This window comes from Malurus melanocephalus, unplaced genomic scaffold (genome assembly GCF_030028575.1).
Source record: "Malurus melanocephalus ecotype Western Australia unplaced genomic scaffold, MMel_1.1 scaffold_25, whole genome shotgun sequence".
In the NCBI taxonomy this organism is placed as follows: Eukaryota; Metazoa; Chordata; class Aves; order Passeriformes; family Maluridae; genus Malurus; species Malurus melanocephalus.
The window spans coordinates 1-26,269 of NW_026623257.1; the positions used below are offsets into that span (position 1 = coordinate 1).

Consider the following 26,269-nt stretch of genomic DNA (forward strand, 5'->3'; position numbering starts at 1 on the left):
CCTTGATAGAACAGTGGTCTCACCACATGAAAAGAAGTATCTGGCAGGTTTATTTTTTATACTTTTTGAAGTATTATTGCCTTAAGCCTGCTATTTCACCTAGATAGAAGAATTTATAGGCCAATTAGCAAGCATGCTAAAGAGGTGTGCCAGTCAATTCTTAATGATATATGACTTGAAATGTTACTGTTATACCTTAAGGCTCCTGACAGAAGGTGAAAAGAAGGTCAGGCTCATTTCAGAAGTGTCACTTCCAATCAAAAAAACAGACTTTGGGCTAGATTCTGGTGTGACAAGAATGATCACAGATGGGGAACTCGAGAGGAGCATGAAGCTAAGAAGTCAACTTGTTTTTCTTAGGGAAGAAAGGAAAAGAAATGAAATAGTGCCACATGTACACATAATGGGCTGCATAACAAGAAGTAAAATAAGGATCAATGACAACTCCCTGGTGGTTTTTTTTTTTTACAGAAATTGGACCATACACCTTATTTTCCCTAACTGCTTTTTGTCATAGTCCTTGTTTCTCATACAGTTCAAAGAATAAACCTGTTGGTAGCAGTGAGCATGCCAGCAGCGTGAACAACAGTGGAAATATCAGTTTTCATCTGCAGAGTGACACAATACAAGACAGAGAGGTTGATGTTTGCAAGGTCCTAGTCAGGGATGAAGGGCTCTGTGGCTGGAGAGCTTATTGGGTTGAGGGTTCAGCACCAGCTGATCACAGGTAAGCAGCAGAGGAAAATGAACAAACAACGTTGACAGCAGAGAATTACAGCCCTAGAGGTTTGAGACAGAAGTCAGGTGAGTGTCACTTATTTTTCCTGAGACCTTAACAGAAGCTTTGCTTTCTGTTTCTCCAAAGATAAAACCGGTGCTATACCAAGACTTTATCACAAACCTTTAGCAGGTTTGGGCCTCTTCTAACATTCAATTTGTGTGACAAAGCAGATGCCTCAGGAACCTCCTTCAGCTGTGGTGAAATGATTGTGGGCTCTTTTACCACCACCCACCTTTATTCTGAAATGAGGAGAACACTTGTTTCCTGTGATCCTAAGGGAACTCCTTAAGCAAAGTAATTTGAAAGGTATCATTAGACCTATGATCTGAACAAAGACCATCTCATATTTGATTTCAGTACGTACAGAAGTTGCTGTTGGTATCGACAACTGATGTCATTAATAAAAAAATTAATTCCAGTTTGTTCTTGAAAGGCCTTTGAAAGAAGCCACATTTTATACTATCTCTCAATTATGTTCTCCTCTTCAAGAAACTTATATGTGACTGCAACTGAAACACAACCTAGAAAAACTGGGATACTTGCTTCCTTAATCATAAAACAAAGAAATTAACTTCCTCTTTCATTATAGAGAAAACCCATGAGAAAGTGATTTTAATATCAAGTTTCTCCTGTTTTATGGTTTAAGAAGCCAACTCCCCAGCGCTGTGAGGGATTTTTTTTTAAGTATGGAAAAATGCAGCTTCATCCACATCCTTTGTCTAAAATGATACATCTGGTTTTATTTTGCAACTACAGTAGTTTTGCTACTACTTTTTTTACTAAAACTTTTATCCAAAAATTAAAGATTACCTCATAAATGCATAAATAGACTTCAAGAAAATACACCTAATAATAAAGAAACTAAGTTACAGTGATAGTGTAATAGCAAAACTTCAAAATTGCATTCACTAAAATCTGAACATTTTTGTCTCCTCACTGTTTTGTAAATATTATCTCCTGAGGGAGACTAAAACAGCAATTTTGTTATTCAAAACCCCCATGCACTGCCAAAGAAAAGAAAAAAATACCTATACCCTCAACACATATTTTCTGGGGACATAAAAGGTAGCAATTACGGACGGGATGCTGCTCCCCTATACTGAGGTGTCACAATTGACAGAGACGTCCCTGTGCCTTGTGCTTTGTTTGAAAAGATAAAACTCTCAAATATTAAAGGACCCCAAAGACAAAGAAGCAGAGAGAAGGCAATTTTTTACGCAACTGTGTCCACAATTGAACAAATATCTCTGAACATATTTCTGTGCTTATTTTTGCAAAATTAATGGAGAAAAAAGTTACATTTACCCCCATCACAGTTTGAGTTATTTTATGCTCTTAATATAAATGCGGTTACATGAAAAATACTGGTATTCTTTTCCATTTTTAAGGAGTGATTTGGAAGACCTGTTTCTGGCATGGTGATTTTGCTGCATTGCTTTTAGTGGCACTCTAGTTACCTTGATAATATGTTAATTTGATAATATACTTTAAAACATTTGGTATGTTCAACAATACATTTAAAACATTTGGTATGTTCAACAATAGAGGATTATGGAGTGAAAATAACCTGCAGAAGGCTCACAATGCTCCCTTAAAATTCCTGAACTGAATAATATCCACATGTGCAAGATGAAGTAGGACATCCAGATTGAAAGGAAATTAGATGAAAATTAGAAAAAAATATAATTAGAAAAATATTTCTAATACTTTTAAGGCAAAGCAGTCCTGCGCACAACAGAATCAGTTCTGGGAAGAGTGAATTTATGTCCTTGCCACAGAGAAGCCTACAGATCGTAAACATAAGTGTGTAGTTTTACTTTTCTTTGGATTAAAAAAATTACAGAAAACTCTTCCATTAGGCAAACACAAACAGCTCTGAGGAGACCTTTACCACAACACGTGCTGATAATGAGCTCTCATAGAAACGGACAAAACACATCTGAGAGCTGGCAAGAGCACGTACATTGTAAAGGTAATCCACCAAAAGAGCTCTGTTCTTTAGCCTGGAGGAGCAAAAAAGTGCTTTATAGGGAGCTGTTAAAGTACAGAGAAGCCCTATGGGAATACTGAAAGAGTCAACAGCACAGAGTTAAAAGTACCAATCTGAGATCCAAAAGTCATCGAAAAAAAATAAGAGGAAGACTTAAAAAAGACTTCAGATAGTGAGTGTCTGTGCATGTGTTAGTAAACAGAGCATCAAAGAGCAGACCAAGCTGCAGTGTGACGCATTCATATCCAGACATGCTATTTTTGGCTCCTGCACTTTGAGTATGCAAGCCTAGTGTGTGAGAACTGTTAATTCAGGAACAGGGATGATGACTACTTTATGGGGTAAAATTAGTTTGCTTTGACACTTTTAATCTCACTGTAGCCTAATACTGGAATCCCAACAAAAGGCCATAATAAATTCAAGTTATCTGATGATGGAGTTTAAGCACAAGAGTAGGTCAAGAGTGCTGCATTTTTCAGTATCCAAGTTTTAGCTTAGTAATGTTACTATAACTTTTCCACACTAACACAAATTGGCTTTACGAGCTCAGGAATATTTTCAGTTCTCATTCACATCATTTATTCAAATACCCTGTGAACCTAATTGCTTACTTAAATAAATATTTTCTTTGAGCAATCTGAAGCAGAAATAAACTACAATGCAAAAAAGTGACTAAGTGTAGGAAGAGGTGGAAAATTAACTGCTGCCAGCACAGGCTGTCTGAAAAAGCCCATAAATCAGTAGCCATTCTCATTGCTATTTAGAGTGTGTACTGATACAACTTTCTCCTCAATACATTTGCCAGTATTCCCCAAATAATATGTTCTTAATGGGACAAAAAGGAGATAAATACACTTTAAAAATCAACCTACCCAAAATTATAACCTGTCAAATAACTTAAGGAAGCAATCAAGGCTTCACTTTTGAATCCTTCTTTGGCAACAATCTTAAATATTTCAAAATATGAATACTTTTTCAACATTCACTCACATTACTTAATTGAGTCCTGTACAGTTTTCTCTCAACATGTAGAGGCATGGTATAAGACTCACTTGAAGCAAGTGCATTTACATAAGCCTGATGTTTGCATCAAAACCTTCCTACACACACGTGGCTCTGTGGAAGTACAGTATAAAGTACATGCAGATTACACTTTTCATTAGAAATGGCTTCCTTTCTAAGAGCATTTGAGAGTATTTATGGCACTCACAGTGTACCCATGACTACAGTTTCCAGGTGCACCACATAATGCACAACTTTCTCAAGCAAGAAATGTAGATTTCATTACTCCACAGCCATATTCTGCTTTAAGCTCTCAGCTAATTAACAAGGGCAACAGTTTTGTATATTATGCGCCATGCACTTAATTTCTAATACAGTGCATTAATTATTGATATTGTAAATGATGGGCACTTCAACTACTCACAACGCAGCTGCAAATAACTTTCATTACCTGATCTTGTGATTTCTTTTTCTTCTTCTTCTTCCCCCAGCACCCTGAACTCTCTGCATCTTTTCCATTGGCATCACCACAGAGTAATCCATCGAGTTCATCTGTTCCCATCTGCTGTCCCTGAGATGTTTCTGCAGCTAGCCTGTATGAGAGGTTCCTCAAAATGCACACACAGTTTTCAACGGTCTGAAAAGGATGACAAAGAGAAAAATAAAGAAAACAAAACCAGACAAAGACTCAAATCCTCCCCTTGCTCACTCTGAATGCAAAGTGGAAGGAATTTCATCTATCTTTGCACACGCATTTTCCCAGCACATTCAATGTGCACATCTGAGTGCTCCCCAGGTAATCACAGCTTAAGAGATTCAGAAAATTTTATGGTAGCAAATCAGTAGTCTGGACAATATTTTTTCTTGGAGTCTTTTTACTATCATTCTGAATTTCATGCTGGAGCCCCTATGAAACACACACTGAGGTAAAAAGTGATCAAGAGAACCTGAAAAATGTCAGCAAACTCCCACCTCAGTGAATAGAAAATGCTACAAATAGGAAATGGCAATAGATTCTGGGTTTGGTTTTCTCCTTTTAAAACCAGAAACAACCTTTTTTTCCTGGCATAAATTCTATATAAATTACCATAAAATTGGGATCTGAGTCCCATTTCGTAAATACTTGTAGCATGAACAGAAGATGTTTCTCCAGCCCCAGAAGTAGGATGAGAAATCTGAGTTCTTGCTGCTTTTACTGCTTCTATCCAGGCTGCAGACAGACACCTTGTGTGCAGCCTTTCTCTTTCATCCATTTATCCCCCTAATAGGCTGTGCCTTCTGTAAGAGATGCAACCAGGAATCCATAAATGGATGAGACCCAGTGGAGGAAAATTCACTTGTAATTCAACCTAATTTCTGCAAGTCTAAAAGAAGTTCAGTTTAGATGTGAAACCCACTCATTTAGTTGGTTCAGTTTGGTTTGATTATCCCTAATAAGAAGGATATGAGCTTCATTTTCTGCATGCAAGGAAAGCATGGTTAAAAAGGCCATTCTCTATCTATTTATATTTATTTCAACTGCTCCTAATGCTCCATGGAGATAAAAAGCAATAGCCACTACATGCCAGCTCTTTTGCTCCATTAATGCAGAATGGAATAATTGTGAAGCTTTCAGCTCTACTGTGTTCTGCCATATTCACCAGTGAAGCAAACAGATGGGGCTTCGTTTACTTTCATGTGCTGCCATGAGCTGCTGCCAGGTATGCATTCAGCACAAACTTTTTGTATGACACAAAGTTCCAGAGGCAATATCAATTTCAGATTCATCTACACAGGAATATTTATTTATCTACTTTTTTTAACACAGATGAAATTTCACAATTTCGCAATAAATTTGTACTACTTTGAAATTTCTGCCAAATACATACACATGCAGAAATATATACTTACATGTGTGTGTCTGTGTGCCTAGAAGTTGTTCTTAGAGCACCTTTTATAGCTGAAAGCTTTGCAAACATCACAGTGACCATAAATATTTCTTAAAGTTTGTTGCCTCTTAGATTTTTTTTAACATTATCACACATGAATTTTATTCACTTTTGATAAAATATGCTGAAGTTGAAGCTTTGCATCAGTTGATTAGGAACATAAGCTTTAATTTTCCTTTTCATAAATCATAGTTTTGGCATTTAAAATTCTGATTTTGTGGAAAACATAAGCTGAGTCCATTATGAGGATAATGTTACCTTAAATTAAAAACTGATAAGCAAACTTCCAAGGCTCAAATGCAACCAACACTTTCTCTACTAAGGTGAACTTTTACAAGCCAAGAAAGCTGATTCTAACCACACAGTTTGGACAGACTTCACTTGTTGACTTTCAAGGATCCTTGTACTCCTTATTCAGTTTTCAGTTTCATGGTAAGGGGGCTAAGTACAAGTTTACTAGCCTCTCTACTGCAGCTACTTTTAAACTACTCTGAAGCTAATGAAGTCACAAACACTCCCGTGTTTGGGGGCTGCCCAGCAAATGTGTCTGGGTGGGGTAGTGGGGGGCTGGTGACAGCCAAGCTTGTCCCAAACCCTGCTGCCAGGTATAGTGCCTGCCTTCTGGATGGGTGTCCTCTGAGCATCTCTCTATTAAATGTCTGCTAATAGAAAATTTATTACAGACTAATGGGTTGTGGGATTTTTTTTTTTTTTTTGTGTGAAGTTGTTTTTGTTTTGTTTTGTTTCTTTATTTTTTTTTTTTTTAAGCCATGGTGTTAGCCCAGTACTTCATGCCATGAACCTCTCTTAATTTCTCTCTCTGTACCCTGAATTCACATTCTTTGATTCAGGTAGTGACCAGAGACTCTTGGAGACTATCCCTCTCAGATCTATAAACCCATGGATGTCCATCGACAACTCTGTGAAGTATTATTTGGCAATACAAACCCAGTGGGCTGTGAAACCTTGCTGCATGAACGCTGCTCTCCTGCAGCTCCTAGGGGTTTTCAAATGGACTAAGGTTGCCCTGGAGCAGCAAATGTAATCAATTTAGCACTATATACTAAAAGCAGAAGAAACTGGCCTTTTTCTTCTTCTCTGGACTACTTTAATGTATTACAAATCTTCAATTTGTAAATGCTTGGAGTCTTTTTAATTAGGAAGAGTCTTTCACCTCTGGAGAAGCTTGTTCATATCCTAGTATATTAAGAGAAGTAAAGTTGACATAATGAGGCATCTTAACACAATTGTTACTGGAAGCATTCACTGATCCTCTTCAAAGAAGAAATAATGTTGGTTTTGCTGCAAAACTGCCTATTAATCACCCAGTTTTTTTTGACTTGTTTGCCTGCTAAGCCTATCTCACTGTTACTAGCTCTATCTCACACTGGGTACTGAAAATCAATTTTAAGGTAAAACTGGCAGAGCAATGTGAGGAACTTTACATGGAATATGATATATTTGCTCTTCTTAAACCAGCACCATATTTTCTACTTCAATAATTCAGTTGAGAGGATGACATGCTTCCCTGTGCACACTACACAGGTAGACACAAATACAATGCTTAGCACACTAAAATAAACAGCTCAGCACAAGAAAAAGGAAATGATGGGCTAAATTATGCTTTGCTAAGACATTCCTCACAATGCATTTAAAAACCACACTGTGAAAAAACTCTCTTTAGAGTCCCCATGCACCCTGAATACCTKGATTTGCTGCTGAAAAGACAAAGATGACAAACCTTACTATCAATTTCACTGCTCCCCAGAGCAGACTGGATCACGTACAGCAATGCATCTGTCAGGCCATCACACTCCCTCATTCTTCTGCGGGCCTCCTCTCCAGCAGAGCTGACATTCCTGCAAGGCAACAGCAAGGGTCACTATCCCCACAGCCCTCTGCCCCGCCTGAAACCTTCTCACAGTTCCCATACAGATAAAACACACGTTTTCTTTCTCCTTTCATCAGTTCAGAGCTGTGAGTAATGGAGACAGCTGCGAATGAGCTCAGGAAATGTCACGCAGAGGGGATCCAATGGAAGACATCAGGTCCTCCACAGGATGGGGCTGAGTGGCCAAGCAGCATGCGCCCACCTGCACAGGGAGACTCGTGGCCCACTAAAATTTGGAGAASGGCTGATTATCTATGTATCTTTCTTTCATTCTCTCTTTCTTTCTTGGTTTTATAGTACTGAGAAAGCATTTTTAAAATGTGCATATGTACATATAAATTAGGATTTTAAAAGTCTAGAGGTTTTGCCAAATGTGTCTCATAGGAATTGAAGAACCCAGTAGTTAGGGCTCTTAACCTGAGAGAAAAATATTGCCAGAGCATAATATAAAACACCTGATGTTGCTTGCTTCTCATTTTACATGGGTGTTTCCTTTTCTCTTTTGTTTTGAGGGAACATAAATGCCTCAATCTTCTCTTTATGTAGTTGGAAGTTGTTCTACATTGCAAAACTTCAGGCCTCAGATTATTATAATAATATTTGAATACCTGTGTTCCTTAGACTGGGACAGACGGCCTTCTGAACACATTTATATAAACTCAATTAAAGCAAAATTTACTGCACAACACAACGTGTCATAAAGTTCAAAGTCCTGATACACGAAGAAACAAGTATGAATGAGCATATACAAACAGAATCTATATTTGCTAACATCAAGTCTCCAGAGAAAAACTACCCATATAAATTTGCACAGCAGGTTTGATTTGGAAATGGGTAAATTAGCAATCTGAAGAATGGGGTAAAATGTTTCACACTGTGTCCTTCAGTAGGGGAAGACAACCCTTTGCTGAGGTGGCYCATCTGTAGCTCTTCTTTGCCCACCACAGAAGTTTATACAAAGGAACAACRTAAAAGAGCACACACACCAGACCTATGTATTTAATGCCAATGTGTGGAAATGGAAGGGAGGACACTAGCCCTTGAATYTGGGAAGAAAGCAAGACACTTTCTAACTTTTATGCCATTTTCAACGACCTTTGCATTAAAGATGGAAAAAAGCATAGGAATCCTGGGAGGGGGGAAAGAATTTCCAATGATGGAAGATGAGAGAACTTAGGGATAGGTTTCCTCTCAAGTCTTTCTCTGCTGTACCTACTCCATCCTATTCAGCCTCCTTATTATCTAAAAACAATAATTAAAAAAAAAAAAAAAAAGCATTTCCATTCCCCCAAATCAACAAGGAGTCTTATAACTGGACAATCCCCCAGCCCCTCCAATGCAGGTTCCTAATTGGTTCTGCTCCCTAAACATATATGATTTACCATCTATACTTGCATCCCCACACAGTCCTAATTAATGSTGCTCTCCCACACACAATCTGGCCCAATTAATTCAGTACTGTTCCCTTCACCTTGGCAGACAGCTTGACAGAAACCATATAGCCCTGGACTTAATTCTTGTATCTCTCTASAAAACAAACTCATTCTCCATGAGACCCTTCATTTTTTTGCCACATTACACATCAGAAGTCTGCCCTTCATAACAATTTGCAARTTTTGTGTTGTCTGGTTCCTCTGGTCCCTAAACTCCATGCCTCTTCCCCTATCTCTCTGCTGCTATAAGATCAGCAGGTGAGGGGTTTTCCTCCAGTTCATRGGGAAACCTCCTTCTGTCATCTAGGAAATAGAGTCTGGAGAACATCAGCAGCAAAAACTCTCTCCCTTTGAAGTGATAGAAGCTTGTGACATACCTTTGTGTGGCAGAAATAACAAGGTAAGATATACGACATGTTTTCCCCTAAACAATGTCTGTGCCCTGTATCTGCAGGGCTGGGGACTCCACCTAAAGCAGAGTAGACTATCCCCTTTAATAGGCAACAGCTCCACTGAAATTCTGAAAAGGCAGAACATGAAGGAAAAGCAGAAYAATGGATGGGAAAAGTGCATTGTGGGGTATGCAGTGAGGACAAGGATTATTTGACATCTACCTAAAATTTATCTCACTGGCTAGGAAGATAAAGACAGAGGAGGGTAGATAAATATGGATAAAGAAAGGGCATTGAGGCACTGGAGCAGGTTACCCAAAGAGGYTGGGATGTCCCTTTCCCTGGCAGTGTTCAAGGACRGGCTGGACTGGGCTTTGAGCAACCTGGCCTAGTGGAAGGTGTCCCTGCCCATGAGAGGATCTTAAAATTCAACTGTCTTTAAGATGCTTTCCAACCCAAACCACTCTATGATCCTATGACTCTAAGATGCAGAAAGAGAGTTGTATCCAGCCCTACAAGAGTATGGCACAAATTGTAATASAAGGTTGCTGAGGAAGAATTCGCAGCACAGCTTTGCACCATTCCTTGCATTGCTGTGAAAAAAAGAAGTTTACAGTCTGTACTAAAATACTGTGTCTAGGCTTCTTTATTGTCTGTACTTAGCACTGAGTGCAAGCTTTCAAGATAAACTGATTTAGACATCAGTAGAAGCAGAGAGATATATTCTCTYGGATCTTCTCATTGAGGTGATTTTTCCTTCTCTCTGTCATGGCCAAATGCACATCACCTTGACTGCCCAGAGCCTGCAGAGGCTGTCAGCTTCTCAGTTCCTCTCTAAGTTCATCCCAAACTCCTCCTCACCAAGACAGCAATGCAGACAACCTTATAGTCCCAGAGCTGTGAGTGTCTGCCTCATTCATTTCCAGCARACGGAGAATATGAGGCCTTTACACAAAGCAATACAGACAAACCAGGGGCACATCTTGCACAGACAATGCATTTCCTTGCTCTGTGTGGAGGAGCTGTTGAGCTGGGTTCCTCTGTTTATCATCATTCCCCATTATGTTCCAGTTGCTCCTGTAATCAAGAGGTGGATATTCCAAATTCCCATGACTGCCTTTCCTTTCTTACCAAAGCTGTTTACTCTGCACTGACTCATAGCTACTACAGCCCTCCCCAAGATATGGTGCACTTATTTACATAGGAATAGCTTAAAAACCAAAACAAATCSAAACCTTGCATCAACATTCTGTCAGAAATAACCAGTTGATTATTTAAARTAAAATACATCCCATTATCCAGCTAGACCCATGTCACCTCTGTTGAAGTAAACACTGTTAACTGATCATTCAGAGGGTCTCTAATATCAGCATGTTCAGGTTATGTAGTTCTGCAAAAGAGAAGCAAGYTCCACACTGCATGAGCTGTCAAAGAAAACACACTGCCATCTTAATTTTATTTCTCACTGTTAACTTGAACATGCTGTGGCTGTCAGTGTGACAGGGAGTAAGATATGATTTATTATTTGTGAATTTACAGGTCACTGTGCAAATGTTAAATTGGAGCATTAGCAGTATCTGCTGTTGGTAAGATGTCCCACTAAGTAACTGCATTATTTCTCCAGTGTCATTTTTCAAACAGGCGAAACCATGTTTTCTGGATGTTTTAAGAGATGTGGAGATACAATGCACAGGTTTTCAGGGAAAAAAACAGTTTTCAATAGTAAATGCAGCCCAGCTTGATCACCTGTATACTTTGATTCTCTTTGTAAGCTTTTCTCACAGGSTGTATGTGAGCTATGGGCTGTCATTTTGAATCTGACAGGGCAAGGAGTCCTTCAGACTGCCATAAATCAGTAAAAAGATTTTCAAGTGGAATACTGTCACACAGGAATACCAGGAATGCCAGAGTCCTGAAGAAGAACTGTGTTTAGTCAGAAGGTCCCACTTAGACCTCAAAAACCCAGCTAATGTAAACAAAATTTTACAGAGAGGAACAGCAGGAACAGATAGTCAGAGCAAGAGCTCAGACCCATGGCTCATCAAACTGCTTTTCTGAACAAATGGTGGTTTTTGAGTGGTTTTGCTAATTACCCAGGAATGGGAAGGGAACTAAAATAATTCAGCTTCAGTTTCTTGGGAAAATGTGACAACTATTATATCATCACCTGATAACTACCAGCATCCATGATCCTCTACATCCAAGGCTCTAGGGATATGAAAGGTGTGGTATACAGAAGTGCACTGTGCAACACATACCTGACCCCTGCCAACCCTGACACTCACATTAGTTACTCACTGCGAGTTTTAGACTTTGAGGTAAGGGAAGATGGGTGGTGCCAAGTAATTTCTTTCTTCTTTAGGGTCATTTTTCATACACTCATACAAACTGTGGAAGGTTGAGAGCAATGTCCTTATGATTCTAAGATAATTAGGTCCATCTGTCTTATACAGGGAAGGGACATTGATTTCTATGGAAAGATCATCCAGAAAGCCATTGCGCTGAGACATGACCTCTGAATATGGGAATTTTTAGCAAAAAATGTTGCTATTACTCCTAGTGGCACTTTTACCCATCTCAAAGACAGGATTAAAGCATCTGCACCTGCTCTCCCTAAGCATGTCCAGGTCACACTAAATAGCAGGACCTTTCCTGCAGCAGCTACAGGTCTGCAGATTGCAGACCTCATTGCAGTCATGCAGGATAATGGTTGAGAACAATTCATCTGAAACTGAGACAGGTATTCCTAAAAGCTCCGTGATAAAAAGACAAAGCAAGTTTAGTGTCTTGTATACGTAATATTTTTGCTATGGATTGATGTAAGAGAGAACAGACACAGGAAGGATAATTCTGTAAAGTAGGTGGAAAGCACAAAATATCTTGGGTATGAAATTTCAGGAGCCTTCCAAGTGTGTCACTATTCCAAGAAGTTTTTGTAAGAGGGACTTACCATTACAGCCTCCATCTTTTTCATCCTTCTACATATTACAAGAGCCACCAAAAAGAGATTTTTCACAGCAAGGAGGAAAKGTTTACACAAATCAAGAAGTACACCAACCCATTAATGTTAAAGCAACTGTGATTGTGTTTCCCAGAGGATATGTAGCAAGGGAAAAGCCCTCAGAATACGGAGTAACTGTGTTACACCTGGCACACTAAACACTCTTGTTTAAAACATACAGATTAAAACCCCAAACAAACAAAACCCCGACACTACCCTGACACTGGCCTCCTCTAGATGTGCATTTTATATGTTGCCTATTTCTATTTCTGTCTGATTGACTAAGCATTTCTCCTTCAGGGACCGAGCCTGGTCTCGGGCCAAGCTGGCATCCCCAGACCCATCTCAGGGTTCTGTGGTGATGACCCTGTGAGCTGGCCTGCCATGTAACAGATGATCCCCTAAGTGCTTTTTYTGTGCACTCCCAGCTGTTTCTGTCAGCATTTGGGCTCTTTGCTGCTGGGGTCTAATAAGTGACACAGACAGCAAAATGAAGCAACCGGCACCAGGCATGAATCCATCATGGTCAGTGTTGTCAGCAGTCCCTATGCAACCATACAGCTTTAGGGGCTTTCTATAGTGGAGCAGACCTCGAGTCACACTGGTTTATCTGTAAGTACTCAGTACAGCCTTTGGACATAGAATAAATAGGTTAGCTGTAATTCTGTTTACTACTGTAACTTCTAGACAAATTCTAACTTTTTGTCATTATTTGTACACTTAGACTTCATTCAATCACCTCTTACTGCTGAAAACAAAACTAGCTGATAAGACTAGCTATTTCTCAGACAAAACAGAAATTTAAACAAGGCACTGAGACAAATAAAAAAACACAAGAGGGTTCATTCTTCATTATTGAGGGTTTCTAAGTGTTAGGTTTTCAGTGACTACAAAATCAGCTTATCGTTTGGAAACAAAAATAAATTAAAATAGATTTTTCARTCACTGCCACAGATCTCCCTTTAACTTTTCCTGATTTGAATGACAGCCCAGTGCAGTATCACCAGAATCAGCAAGATTTCTTCTTGCTAAATATTCTTAGCACCAATTAGAGCCTTCATTATCTATAAACTGGTTGTCAGAATTCAGCAATCCTACATGTGGATTTAGCATAATATAGGTTTGGGGGAAAATTGTCGCTTATCAATTAGAATATTTAGAATTAGGCATTACTTTCACTTTTAAAGAATGCCTTGCAATCAGACAAACATCTGACAGTCGAATGTGGATTCATTCTTGGTTATTAACCTTTCTATTGAATGCTATGACAATGTGATTTAGCTTTGATTATTCAGTGGTGCCTTTCGTTTTCAAAACATCAGAGCAATTAGCCTACCAAGTCAAGCACTCAACAGGTGCCTTTTACTGCTGTGCTCCAGCATGTCCAATCCTGAGGCTAAACACATTGTTTCTAATGACTGCACTGTGCAATTTGTGAAGCAATTGACTGGTAACACGATTTTTTGCTCTTTTTGATACTTTCGAAAGGTACATGATGGGAAAGCATGTGAATCGCAATAAACATCAGAAAAGAAATTGTCTCCCTGAAAAAACAAAACCACTCCAAATTTTCTGGCATAAACAATTTTGGTAAGGGTTCATAGTATAATCAACCATAGCCTCATCTGAAAGAAATAAAAAATATTGCTAACTACCCCTCTCCCCTTTTGCTGTGTTTTCATGTGAAGTGCAATTCTATTTAACTACAATACACAGAATTACACATAGTGCATTCAGGAAATGCTTTAACTACGATATTAAAAAAATCCCACCTGCATCAAGTTTCTGTTTAGCTATTTAATTTCTCTGACACAAGGTATTTGGCTTCAGAAAAATCACCTCACTCATTAATGCTCAGCTGTTTTTACTGCTTTTAATGCAAAACCTGTTCACTCAGTAAGAGCAGGAATATTGTGTCACTTCCTGCCCATGGGAAGACCTGCTGTGGTACAGACTCTGAAGGTCAGAATGGGAATAATTTAAATATGTCAGCGTCAAGACACTTTTCTCCATTTACCATTGCAATGCTGCTAAATGGAGCTCTGTTACGTGTTAAAGACTGCAGGAATGCAAATACAATATTGGCTTTTGATGATCCAGCATTAAACACCAGCATTAGCTCAGGCACTTCTGTCCTACAGAGCTGCTGTCCAGAGGACCCTGCAACTCTTACTCCTTGCATGGACTGAAGAGCAACAAATTTGTGGAGAAGGATGGCACTGAGGCTGCCAAATGCTGGGATCACTCCCCCACACTATTATCCAGTGAAACACCTACGAAACCAGTGAGAGCATGCCCCGAGGAAGTATCACTGGTCTCATTCCATCTTTCCTGCCTATCCACTCTGGTCACTATTAGAACTCAAAAATACTGTGTCAGATGCTTCAGCATTGGACAGTAGTCCCTCTTTTTTCATTTTTCTCTTCAGCTTGTTGTCTTAATTAGAAAAAAAAAATTGATCCGACATAAATGGTTTTCAATTAACCTCATTCTACCTATTATTTATCWGGCTGTTTTCTTCAGATGCTTATAAATTGGTCTGTTTTGATGTTCTTAATTGCCTTCCTCTACATTAATGATTTATGCAATTTCTAAAATGTTAAAATTCAGGTTATTTGTACATAATTTCTGTCTCTGCTTTTCTTCTTCACTAGAAGATGAAGTCTGTATTTGTCCTGTTTAGGTCTGCGGGAAAGTCTTTGATTTTCATGAGCTGCCCTAGTAAAAACTCTTTCACAAGAATAAAAATATCCCCTCTTTCTTTTTTTTGCAGACTATTTTTCTTGGGAAAAACTTGCTATTACAACTCCATTCTTAAGAACAACTGAAAAGAAGCAGACAAAATGCTTCAGAGTTCAGAGTAGGCATCAAAGAAATATACTATCTGTAAAAGGCAGTCATTTGCTGTGTTTAAAATATTATTCTGAGTGTATCAGAATATCTTACACTGCTGAGATCCCTTTATGAAATTGTTTGAATGCTATTTCTCTGATATAATTTTAAGCTRTAAAGAAAAATCACTCTCCTTCAGTCAAAACTGTAACATACACAACAACTGGAAAAGTAATTTAGCCAACTTCACACAGTGTGTGAAATTATTGCCATCCTTTGATTTATTTKACCTTTTTTTAATCTTAAGAACAACTAGTACTAACAACTGAAAACAAAAACTCTTAGTTTTGACAGTTTTTTTCCTCTTGACTTAATCCCAGTGTAGCTCATGAGCTCTTCAGGAATACAYGCAAAACCCTTTTCTATACACTCAGAAAAATTTCAGCGCTTGAGTTGGTTATGATGAAAGTGCAACTTCAGAATCCAGCATGGGGCCAGGATACATTCCTGACCTGCTTCCAGGTTTTACCTGAAATTGCTCAGTTCTAGCAGGCTTATTCTAGCTACAGAAAACATATTTGACTATAGTAATAGGAAAGGACCAGACCATCCCATAAAGTTAACAATTAATTAAAAATTTAAGCATGATGCTTTTCCTAACAGACCAGTTTGCTTATTTAATGAAATTCCTAAACAAGCAAACAAACAAACAAAAAAAAAACAACAAAAAACACAAAAAAAAAAAAAAAAAAAAAAAAAAAAAAACAACAAAAACCACCCAAACAAAAAAAAAAACAAACCAACCCAACAACACAAACTCCCCTGCCCAAAACAACAAAAAAGCGCTATAAAGAAGTTTCAAAAGTATAATTTTTAGAATCAGAAAATAACCCCAAAACCAAAGAGCAGATGCTACAGAAAAGACTTTGGGTCATGCTTCTTTAAAGTTTATTTGTTAAATATCTTGTCTTCTACTTTGTGCATCATTTCTCCCCTTTCTCAAGTAACTATATGAACCCATGAAGTGCTGAAAGTTTGTATTCTTTGGAACCATTCCCTGCTCCATTTTAATAAGGCACTTAGAATTGGGAATCCAGCTGCTCCGAAGTCTTTGTGCAAAAAACATTGTGCTACCGCACAGAAGCAAAAGAAAAAAGAGATTTGAAGCCTTATATCTGCATTAAAACTTTCTCAGTCCTTTGAGTGTCTTGCATTCCAGTGAGTCCTGCTGTCCATAAATTCTCTTAACTAACAATTATAAAAGAAAAAAAGTGCTTTAATGAATAAATTGTAGGTCCCTATCTTGCTGATGTTATTGCTTGGTTCTCCTTTGTGGCTCATACACACAAATGGAACAATAAGAAGTCAGTTAGTTTCCCAGGAAAAAACAGGCAGTTTACATATCCCATGAATATCCTATTAGATGGGAAGAAGTCATTATGCCAAATAGACCCATTGGCCACACAAATTCAGTTTAAGAGAAACCAGACTCATGCAGTAAAATGTGCCACAACTGTCAAACTCCTTCCACAATATGACACCAGAAGACAAAACTGTGATTCAKTTATAAACCCAGGGATATATATATTTAGGTATAAACCCAGTAATTTTACTTTACATTCCTAAATGAAAAAGTGAACTAAAGCTTATTTCAGACATATTAACTCAGGAGAACACCTGCATGAGGAAAAACTAGTTTAAACCTTGGTTGGGATATCATGACTGTCATTTTGATTTCTCACTCTGTTAAACAAGCATTCTACTTGGGCTAGATAACAGCTCAGATTTGACTTTCTAGTTGTATAAATATGAGAATAAATAATGGCATTAGAGATGAATTTTGGACTCCATTTTGACATAGAATTCTACTTTTTATGCTCTGATTTTCACTTTTCCATTTGCTATAGAGATTTTTAAGTTGACACTGTTGTTACTAAAACAAAACTAAAAGTTTTAGATGAGGTATTATAACATATTGCATATTCTTTCATATACTTTGGTAAACACTTAAGCTCAATAAGTCTGCTTGACTGCAGACTTAAGTTTGAAACATTTAAAAGCATTATTAATAAGGCACTTTTTCTCAGGTCATATAAATCGAAGAATTGTAAAGTTATACTGTTCTCTTGCTTTGGTTTTAAAACCCAGTGAAAAAGATAATCACAAAAATCAGACCATAATGTAAAAAGCTATATTTAGCAAAGCTACCAGTCTAAAAATCCTATGAATAAAGATTAGGTTCCAGAAAAAAACATAAGCAATAAGCAATCCTATCAACCTGGAGGAACAAACAAATAGGATAGTGATTGCTCAAGTAAGATGATTCCCTAACCTACAAAGCAATCTCCTCGTCACATCTGAGTTTCAAGTGCCTTCCTGCATCTATTTTGCAGTCTTGAAAAACCACTATCAGTGCAGCACCTTGAGAAGAAAGGAGGGTAAATCAGATGGTTGTTGACTAATCAGATGAGCACAATTAATTACAACACCAATCAGTTCATTAGATTATTAGGTTCATCTTTTTGATCAGCTACTTAGAAATTTTAATACAGAGGATAAGAAGTCACAAAGCCGAACMCTCATTAGAGTATCAGAAGTATGAAACACTGCTCTGATTGAAACAAATTAAGTTAGAGTGTAGGAAAGCAGAGGGCAAAGGCTTTTCAGCTGTGTGAGTGCCCRTGTTCTCAGTGAATTGACTGCTATGGACATTTCTCTGGCTGGAGCCTCTCTCCAAATCGTGGTGGAGTCATTGGTAGGTCTCCTCCTACCAAAATAAAAATCTTTAGAAATGCTGCTTATACGTAATATCTCCCTGTTCCTAGTCTAGACTAGTTACCAGTATGTAAGTTTATTTTACTGTCACAATCTGCATGCTCTGTTACCAGCTCCTCCTTCACAATTTTCAGTTGGGCATCTCAAAATTAGTTTATTATTTGGTCATATTATTTCTTTCTAGTCACATAATTAATTATACAATACTGTTCCTGTGAAATTGAATTTTATTRTTTCTAGAACAACTCTACCCTCAATTTTCAGTTTTTTATGCTTTAACTCCATTAAAAACAGCAAGGTATCTATGCTGCTTCCTACAAATAGTATCTCACAGTGCTGTGATTTTTTGAGCTAAACAGCTACAAAAAAAACCCTCTATATCATAAATCACCTAATTGTAAAAAATATATAATGTGATGCATAATAAATTACAATTCTTATGCCTTGTCCAGATGTGCCTTCAGTGTAAGAAATAAATAGGTATGTTTGTGCCCTATTTTCATGACAGTTAACCTGAAATTGCCAGTGAAGATCCTACCTCAGGTTATGTCACATCATCCAAATGGCCTCGTGTGCACACTGAGAGATGGTGACAGAACTGACCCTCTAGTGTGCCCTGCAGCCTAATGAGTCTTTGTGCATCACTGCTGCTTGAAATAACCTGTAAGAAAAGAAGGGAATCACTCTACCTCAGCCCTGCTTATCCTCACCTAGGCCATGCTACAGAATGATGAACAAAAACTCTCAGCTACATGCACGACTGTTGATGCTCTCTACCCCTTTGGATTATGCCCCAAGAATGGCATCTGACAACCTGGATCTTCTGCCAGAACAAATGTACAAAACCCTACACTGCCCTGTTTTGATGCCTGGCTCTCTTATATGTCACAGGAATGGCTCAGGAGGCAGACATTACTGATTGTCAGAGACTTAATATTTCCCTTTTCATTTTAATGCATACCCTTTGAGTCAATTCACTCATTCCTGTTAAGCTAAATGCCAAATTTAAACTTTCCACAGGTGCCTTAAGATGCTTGTGAAACTGTTGCATGAGTAGCAGACTCTGCTTTGTTATTTGCTTGGCCATTAAATGTACTATTTTGCTTCAGATATTTCACCTTCCCATCTGCAAAAATATGCATTCAACGTGTTACTGTATTTTTCTCATCCTGATTCTTCCTATAAATTGCACCACAGAACTTGTATGCTGTGAAAGAAGAGGACACCTCACCCACGACCTTCCCTCTACCCCAAAAATAGAGCTAGAAGGAGCTGTGCCTATCTGATTGTGTACATTTTTCTGCTGAATCATTGTGTTAATCTCATGATCACCTCTGCACATYCTATTTCCATCAGGTCTCACCTTACACAGGAGCTTTAGTACGTTTCTTGGGCCAAGAGACAGTTTATTTCTTTATAAAAACCCATGACTGACCAAGAATTAAAAAAGTGTGTGGGTGGGAAAATGATGCAAACTGAACAACCAGAAAAAGCTGAGAGCTGGCTTCAAGCACAAAGTCACTGATGCTGGGGCAAACTTCAGCCTTGGTCTCTARTTAATTATCCCTACACTGGGGAATTTCTGCAGTTGCTTCAGTTGACAGATAAGAATTCCCTAAACAGGAGATACTCAGCAGCATCAGTACTTGCTGCCATGTGACCTGCTTTTACAAAAAACCTCACCTCTAACAGTGCTTTGACTTCAGTGGTGCTMTGCCTGGGAAAAGAATCATCCTTTGTATGCTTCCTTTGCCAGTCAGACCAAATTAGCAAAAAGATAATTACAGCTTGTAAAGGTGCCTGTTCTTTTATGAATAAACACTCATTCTAATTTCATAATTATTATTTTACCATTCTAGTTAATTGTCAGTTTCTCAAAAACACAGCTTCATCTGAAACAGTGCAAACAGAATTCCTTGAATTACAGGAAAATTTCCTATGTTAGATATAAAGACTACAATTTATTAAATACAACTTTAGGAAGCTCAGTGCTTATTCCCCACCTCAGAGAAGATTTCCATTGCCAAACCTTGCTGAAATAAATATGCTAATACCAAATACTAGAGCCTTTTTTTTCTTTTTTCTCTTTCTTAGCAGGTGGCTCTGGTAAAATGACACTCCATCAATACACTAAGTGTAATCAGAATCAGGGAATGACTGGGCTTTGCTGGGCACAAACATCTCTCCCTGTATCCTTGGACTCTGGCAGCAGGTAAGTTTGTCTCTGAACACAGCGCTGCATAAAACCACACCAGGGCTAAGAGGAAAAGAAGAACTGCACACCTGCACTCCAGAAACACCCACTGGCACCAGTGGGTGCCACTGAACACTCCAGGAACATTCAGGCACTGTATGGACTCTTCTACTAGAGGAAGCTTTGGAAAAGTTATCTGTATTTCTATACAGTATTTATCCTTCACTAACTTCCTCTGGAGATACAGGGCCTACCCTGAGAGTATTCACCAGGAGAATTACTGAGAAACAACTGTTCTGCAGTTCTTTGCTTTCTGCTCTTCCACAGTGTGGACAAGTCCKTAAGAGAAAACTCTTGGTTACAACAGACAAGTAATAATCAACAYCCGGCTTCAATTTAATCTTCAAGTSTGCTTATCACCAAGCATATCCTCCCTCTTGCCTCAGCATTTTACCTCAAATATTGCCTTCAGCATCACGGTATTAAGCCATACAATATCACTGTCACACATGTCATCTGTTCTCTTGACAATCTCCATGGAAAGCGGCACTCAGTGGAYGGAAAACATGAGCTTCAGTGTTTCCCACACCTTTTGTGGATATGCTCGGCTGCTCCAAACACTGCGTGTGCTGGGCAGTGGTACTGCTGCCAAAGCCCCTCACATGCAAGTAGGTGAATGCCTGAAATTCAGTCTACACCATGAAATCTTCTCTCAAAACAATTAAACTGAGCTGTTCAACATTTACAATTCAGGGGCAGCAAAAGCTCCTACACCTGTCTCTACTATCTGTTACAGTCTCTTACCATAATCATGTCATGGCTATCAATATGTCWCCTGCCCCTTTCCCCAGATAAAAGTTGTAACACTTAGGTCTTCAATTTACACATTTATCACCCAAACTCCACTTGAAAAGCGGCACTATAACCTGCCCCAGAAGAGTCAGGCAGTCTGCTAGGCTGTAAACTTGATTTACAAATCAGTCCTGTTAACTGAACAAAACATGACAGCCAAAAGAAACTGCAGTGCCAGAGAAGTTGATCACTGCTATAATACCAGAAAGAACAGCAGTAACAAGCATAAACTCTCAAACTACTTTAAAGATTAAGTGCCACCATCTTTATTTATTTAGACCAATGGTGAAGTCACTCTGAACAAACAGCAGAGTTCTGGAAATATTTCAGTAGACAAGTTCAGAGAACTCCAGAAGAAACACGGAGGTATGAATGAGATTGAAAAATAAGACCTAAACATCCCAAAGWTGTATTAGTTAGGTAAACTTATTAACAAAAAAATCTACTGGATTTCCTCTATGTCCACTTCTTAATAAATTGTAGTATTAATAATTTGCATTGAATGTTAAAGTTTGATTGCAATTTYGAGGGGATATAACTGAATTTAGAGACTCACAAATGACAAGACACTCTGCCTGTAATGGTCAATACTTTGCAATTTCATCTTGATGTAAACAATAATGAAAAGCAGCTTGCAATTGCGATTCTGAAATTGTCTATTTAAATAAACATCTAATTACAAATGTCCAATATTGTAACTACACATTTCAATTTAAAGTACCATGAAAATACCACTTACTTACTTATTTATTAAGAGAACCCAAATTAACACTTATTAGCCTACACCACTGTAATAGAAAAAAGATTTTCAAATACAAATCTTTCTCAAACTGTTTGGCTGACATTTAAAGTAATCAAACTTGCAATTGCTAATCAGTTCATCGTTGTAAAATGCTTTATAGAACAGTACAGTTAAAAAGTCAAGCACTGAAAACTTGAGTAATACCTAAATTAAGCTGGCCTCTGCATTTGTAATTCAATCCCCTTTTACAGAATGGTTGTGATGTTGTCTAAGCTGTCACTATTCATCTCTGTAGGATTTACTGTGTGTGCAGGAATCCACCATACACAATGGATTTATCCCATGTGAGTGCAGTTTCTCTTAAAAGGGRGCGTTTTCCATTAGCCTGCTCACCTCTGTCAGCAAGTGCCCATGACTAATGCAAAGAAAGAGGAATAATGGCCCGGAGATGGAAAAGGAGGTAAGGAAATCTTGTTCTATTCCAGGTTTTCTCTCAGAGCTTGCAATTTCTGTATTTCCAGTTTTCCAGGGGCTTCACTTGAAACTCTGGAATCACTCACATAGTCTCAAAAATGTTGGAAGGAACGTCATGAAGTCACCCAAGTTCAACCTGCTTCTTCAGGAAGGATTATCAACACCAGACAAGGTCAGTGGTTTTGCTGGAGAGCCTTGAAGTCATCAAAGATGGACATTCCACCACCTCTCTGCTCCAGGGTTGCACTGCACACTATAAAGTGTAATGTCCAATGCCCAATGTGAACTTCCCAAGCTGAGACTTGTGACCTCTTCCCTGCACCTTCTCCATTTGCTGAGAATTATTATGGAACTGAGTGGCCCAAAGCTGGAAACAGTGCTGCCCAAGTGTCCAAAGCAGTACTGAAAAAAGGGAGATAACTTTCCATGCACCTGATGGTCAGAGATGTATCCCAGTCTGCCATATACACAAGAACATATTGTTGGCTCATATTTGGGTTGGTGTCCTTATAAACCCCAGTTCCTTTCCAAAAGGGTSCTGCTCAGTCAGGATTTTCAGCCTCTGCTACTAAAACAATAAAGGAAAAGTATATTGCATTCAATGCCCTCCCTTCATCCACATGGCCAAACACTTTACCACAGAAGGCAATCACACTCATTAAACATGATTTGCCACTGGTAAATCCATGCTGACTGTTCCTTCTTCATGTTTTAAAATGGATTTTGGAAAGTCATAATCTGTGGGTTTTTTCTAGGGTTTGAGACAAGATGATTCCCAGACTGTCCTTTCTGTTCTCTAGAAAGCCAAAGACATTTTTAGCCTTTCTCTGGTTCTCAGTCATCTGCCCAAAACACCAGTGTGACAGATGTCTCACAACCGTATCAACAGCTTTTCTTGCAGTACCCTTGGGTAAATTCCACCCAGTGTCATGGATCCAAATGTGTATATCTTTGTATATGTTGTCCAAATAGTCCTCATCCTGTTGAAGCCCATGGCTGGCTTCTCCTTGTTCTTCSTAAAACATGCTGAAATGTACAGTAGTCCAGGAGCAGGATTTGCCTCATAAAACTGTGGCACAATGGGTGTTGAGTTCTTCARTTTTTTCCCTTTCATCCATCACTAATTTGTCCTCCCCATGCATTAATGGACATACAGTCTCCTCAACTTCTTTCTTCTTTTACGATACATATGCCTGTAAAATCCCCTGCTGTGACCCTTTATATCCCTAGTTAGCTCCTGCTGGTGTTTGATCTTCCTCATTTTATCTCCAAATGCAGCTTTTATTATTCCTTTGTTGTTCTGATTTCCACTCTGGTTTCTTCTTGCACTTCAGGGGACTTTCTGTTTACCCAAGTGAGTGGTTCTGTAATAATTTCCAGTCTTCCTGTCCAGCAGGGTGATTTGTTCCCAAGTTCCTGGGAAGCTGATTGCTTTTTGTTTGGGGGTTTGGTTGGTCTTTTGGGGTTTTTTTTTGTTTCTTTTGAATTTTTGCACACCTTTCTGCTCCGAAATGGATTCACATAGGATTAAAAATCCACTGAATGTGTGATGGCCATGGGTACCTCAATGCTGCTGTCAGGAGGAGTGATCAAAGCCTAGGCAGGTATGATTAACAACCAAACCTGAAATGGAAAGTATGCCCTACAGGTGAGAATAACAACCTAAATGTACAGTGCAGGCCCCSAGGAGGTTGATACCAAATGAAACCAAATGCTGGCTGGACATGCTGATGAGAACCTGCTGCAGGAACACATAACCAGTACTGCAAGTTACCTTCCAATCCTACTGCCAACATTGCTCCTGTTTCCTGCCTGGCTATCAAGGACTGGCACAGCAGCAGTGCTTCGAGTGAGATAGTAGCAGGAGTTGTGCTGAGGCCATGAAATTAATTTCACTCTAGCTGTGAAAAAAACAGAGCAAACTCCAAAATGGCATCTGCTGGAAACCACTCTGTTTCTCACTGCGGATTTTGAGCATGAACAAATATTTATTATTGATAAAATRGATTAATAATTTGTTTCTTACTGAATACATTACTTGAAAAAATGAACAGCACAAGGACAGACCTCCAATGGAGAGGAGTAAATGTGAAATGATTCAACAGGAAAGGAATGAATAAGCTTAGATGCCTGCCAAGAGTCCCATTCTCAATACTGCTGCATGTCTGCACTGCTATTCTCATGTCACTGTAAACATGATCAATCTCCTTTCTTTCCTTACCTAGGAATAAGAAATAAGGAAAGAAAGAATGAAATGTTATTATTAGTACTATTTGAAACCAAGAAGAAAACTCGTAGATAATTTCACTGTTATCCTCATAACACCTTCCCACACTTGATTTAAGAGATATTAAGTCAGTTTCGATTAYAAGGATCAATAGAAATCAATTACTTTTACTGTATGGCAGCTACCTCAAAAGCTTTTGGTAGATGAAGGTCAGTACATGATAGCTACCAAAGTATTAAATAAACTCCAGTGCCTGCATATTTATTTTTATCTATTACATTTGATACAAGATGTGGTTTGCATTAGCATCCCACAAACTGTACTAATTGGAAAATAACTGAAGTACCYTCACACAAGGTAAAATGTATTTACTTTGCTAAAGCATTGAAGCTTTGCATTGATCAGTTGAAGCTCACACATATTTGTAGGAGAAGAAATGGAAATAGTACCTAAGGATTCTGATACTTTCACTTTGTAAACTCTAATCTTTTTAGTTTATAGTATAATTTACTACAAACTCTTGAAGAATGGCTGACTACATAACACATCCACTAGCAATAAAACATAATGATAGGGTTCATGCTATGAAAAACTAACAGTTGTTTACAATAAATTAGCCCCTATTTACTAATTACACTGTATGTGTGCTATAAGGTCAGGTGAAATGTAACCGTGGCAGAAGCGATACTGCAAGCATTTTAATCTAGACAGATATGTTGGAAAATTATGAGGGATAATTAATCAGTTAATGCCTTCCATGAGTTTCATGATATGTGGAGCCACAATTCCAGAATAAAATGCTCATGCTAATGCAATCACTTCCCACTTCCTTAAAAGAATTTCCACCAACTGCTATTATTCACGCCAAAGAGTACCAGAAAAAGAAAAATACATAAATGCATACAACTTCCTCYCCCCAAACAGATGCACACACGTCTTTCTGTTTTATTAGCAAGCAACTATGTGTTTTCATTATAGATAATAATACCAGTGAAGTGCTTAAAACACCTACATATTCAGGGAAAAAGTGGTAAAACAAACTGATTATTTGCAGATCATTTGTGTACACACAGATGTGGCAAACATACAGCAGTAGCATGCCTCTAAACAACTAGTACTTCATTCAGGTGTCTAGTTATAAATAAGACWCCTAAAACAAGTAATAAATTGCATTTATAATCAAAGGAAGATGATTATTTCCCTGAACTCCTTCGAGGTTGAAACGCTGCCTATTTAACTTTAGGTACTCCACTTTTTTATTAAAGCCAAAACAAAAATATGTTCAATGTAGAAAAATAAAAAAAATCTTGGAAACCTGTAATTAATTCAGTGCCCAAGGACTCTTTTAGCTAACTCTTCCGTAACCTAGTTGAAGGCAAAAACAAAACTACCAGTCCTCTCAAAGGTAAAGGAAACAAAAAAAGCAAACACATTGTTCTTGTAAAAACAATTAGAAATTCCCATGTCATTTCTGCAAATGGTATAGAATTTCAGTTCAGAAAATTGTATCATTCATGTGAACTATGCTCTTCCCTTTTTCAGTACTGGTGATTCCAGAGGCAGCCACACTTGTGCTGATTTTGCTGGTGGATCCTATGCCTTGTGTGTGGACCAGGTGTCCCCAGTAACCTCTGCACTGAGAGACAGGGAAGGGTGTCACGATTGCACCTAGGAGCGGGCCAAGGGGGACTACACTGTTTTCAAAACAGATTCATGTCCAGCACAGAAGACATCACCTTAGTCACATCACTGTCA

General features: G+C 38.4%; 1 protein-coding gene across 1 annotated transcript in view; it reads right to left on the bottom strand.

The window, feature by feature from the left end:
* Positions 1–4,224: 4,224 nt before the first annotated feature.
* CTNND2 (catenin delta 2) overlaps positions 4,225–26,269 on the bottom strand; it is a gene marked incomplete at its 3' end in the record, with an annotated part of 536,496 nt that continues 514,451 nt past the window's right edge. The window contains exons 14-15 of the mRNA XM_057390373.1: positions 7,443–7,560; positions 4,225–4,410 (exon numbers count right to left, since the gene is read on the bottom strand). Of these exons, the coding sequence (XP_057246356.1) occupies positions 4,225–4,410; positions 7,443–7,560 (304 nt within the window). The remainder of the gene's footprint in view (positions 4,411–7,442; positions 7,561–26,269) is intronic.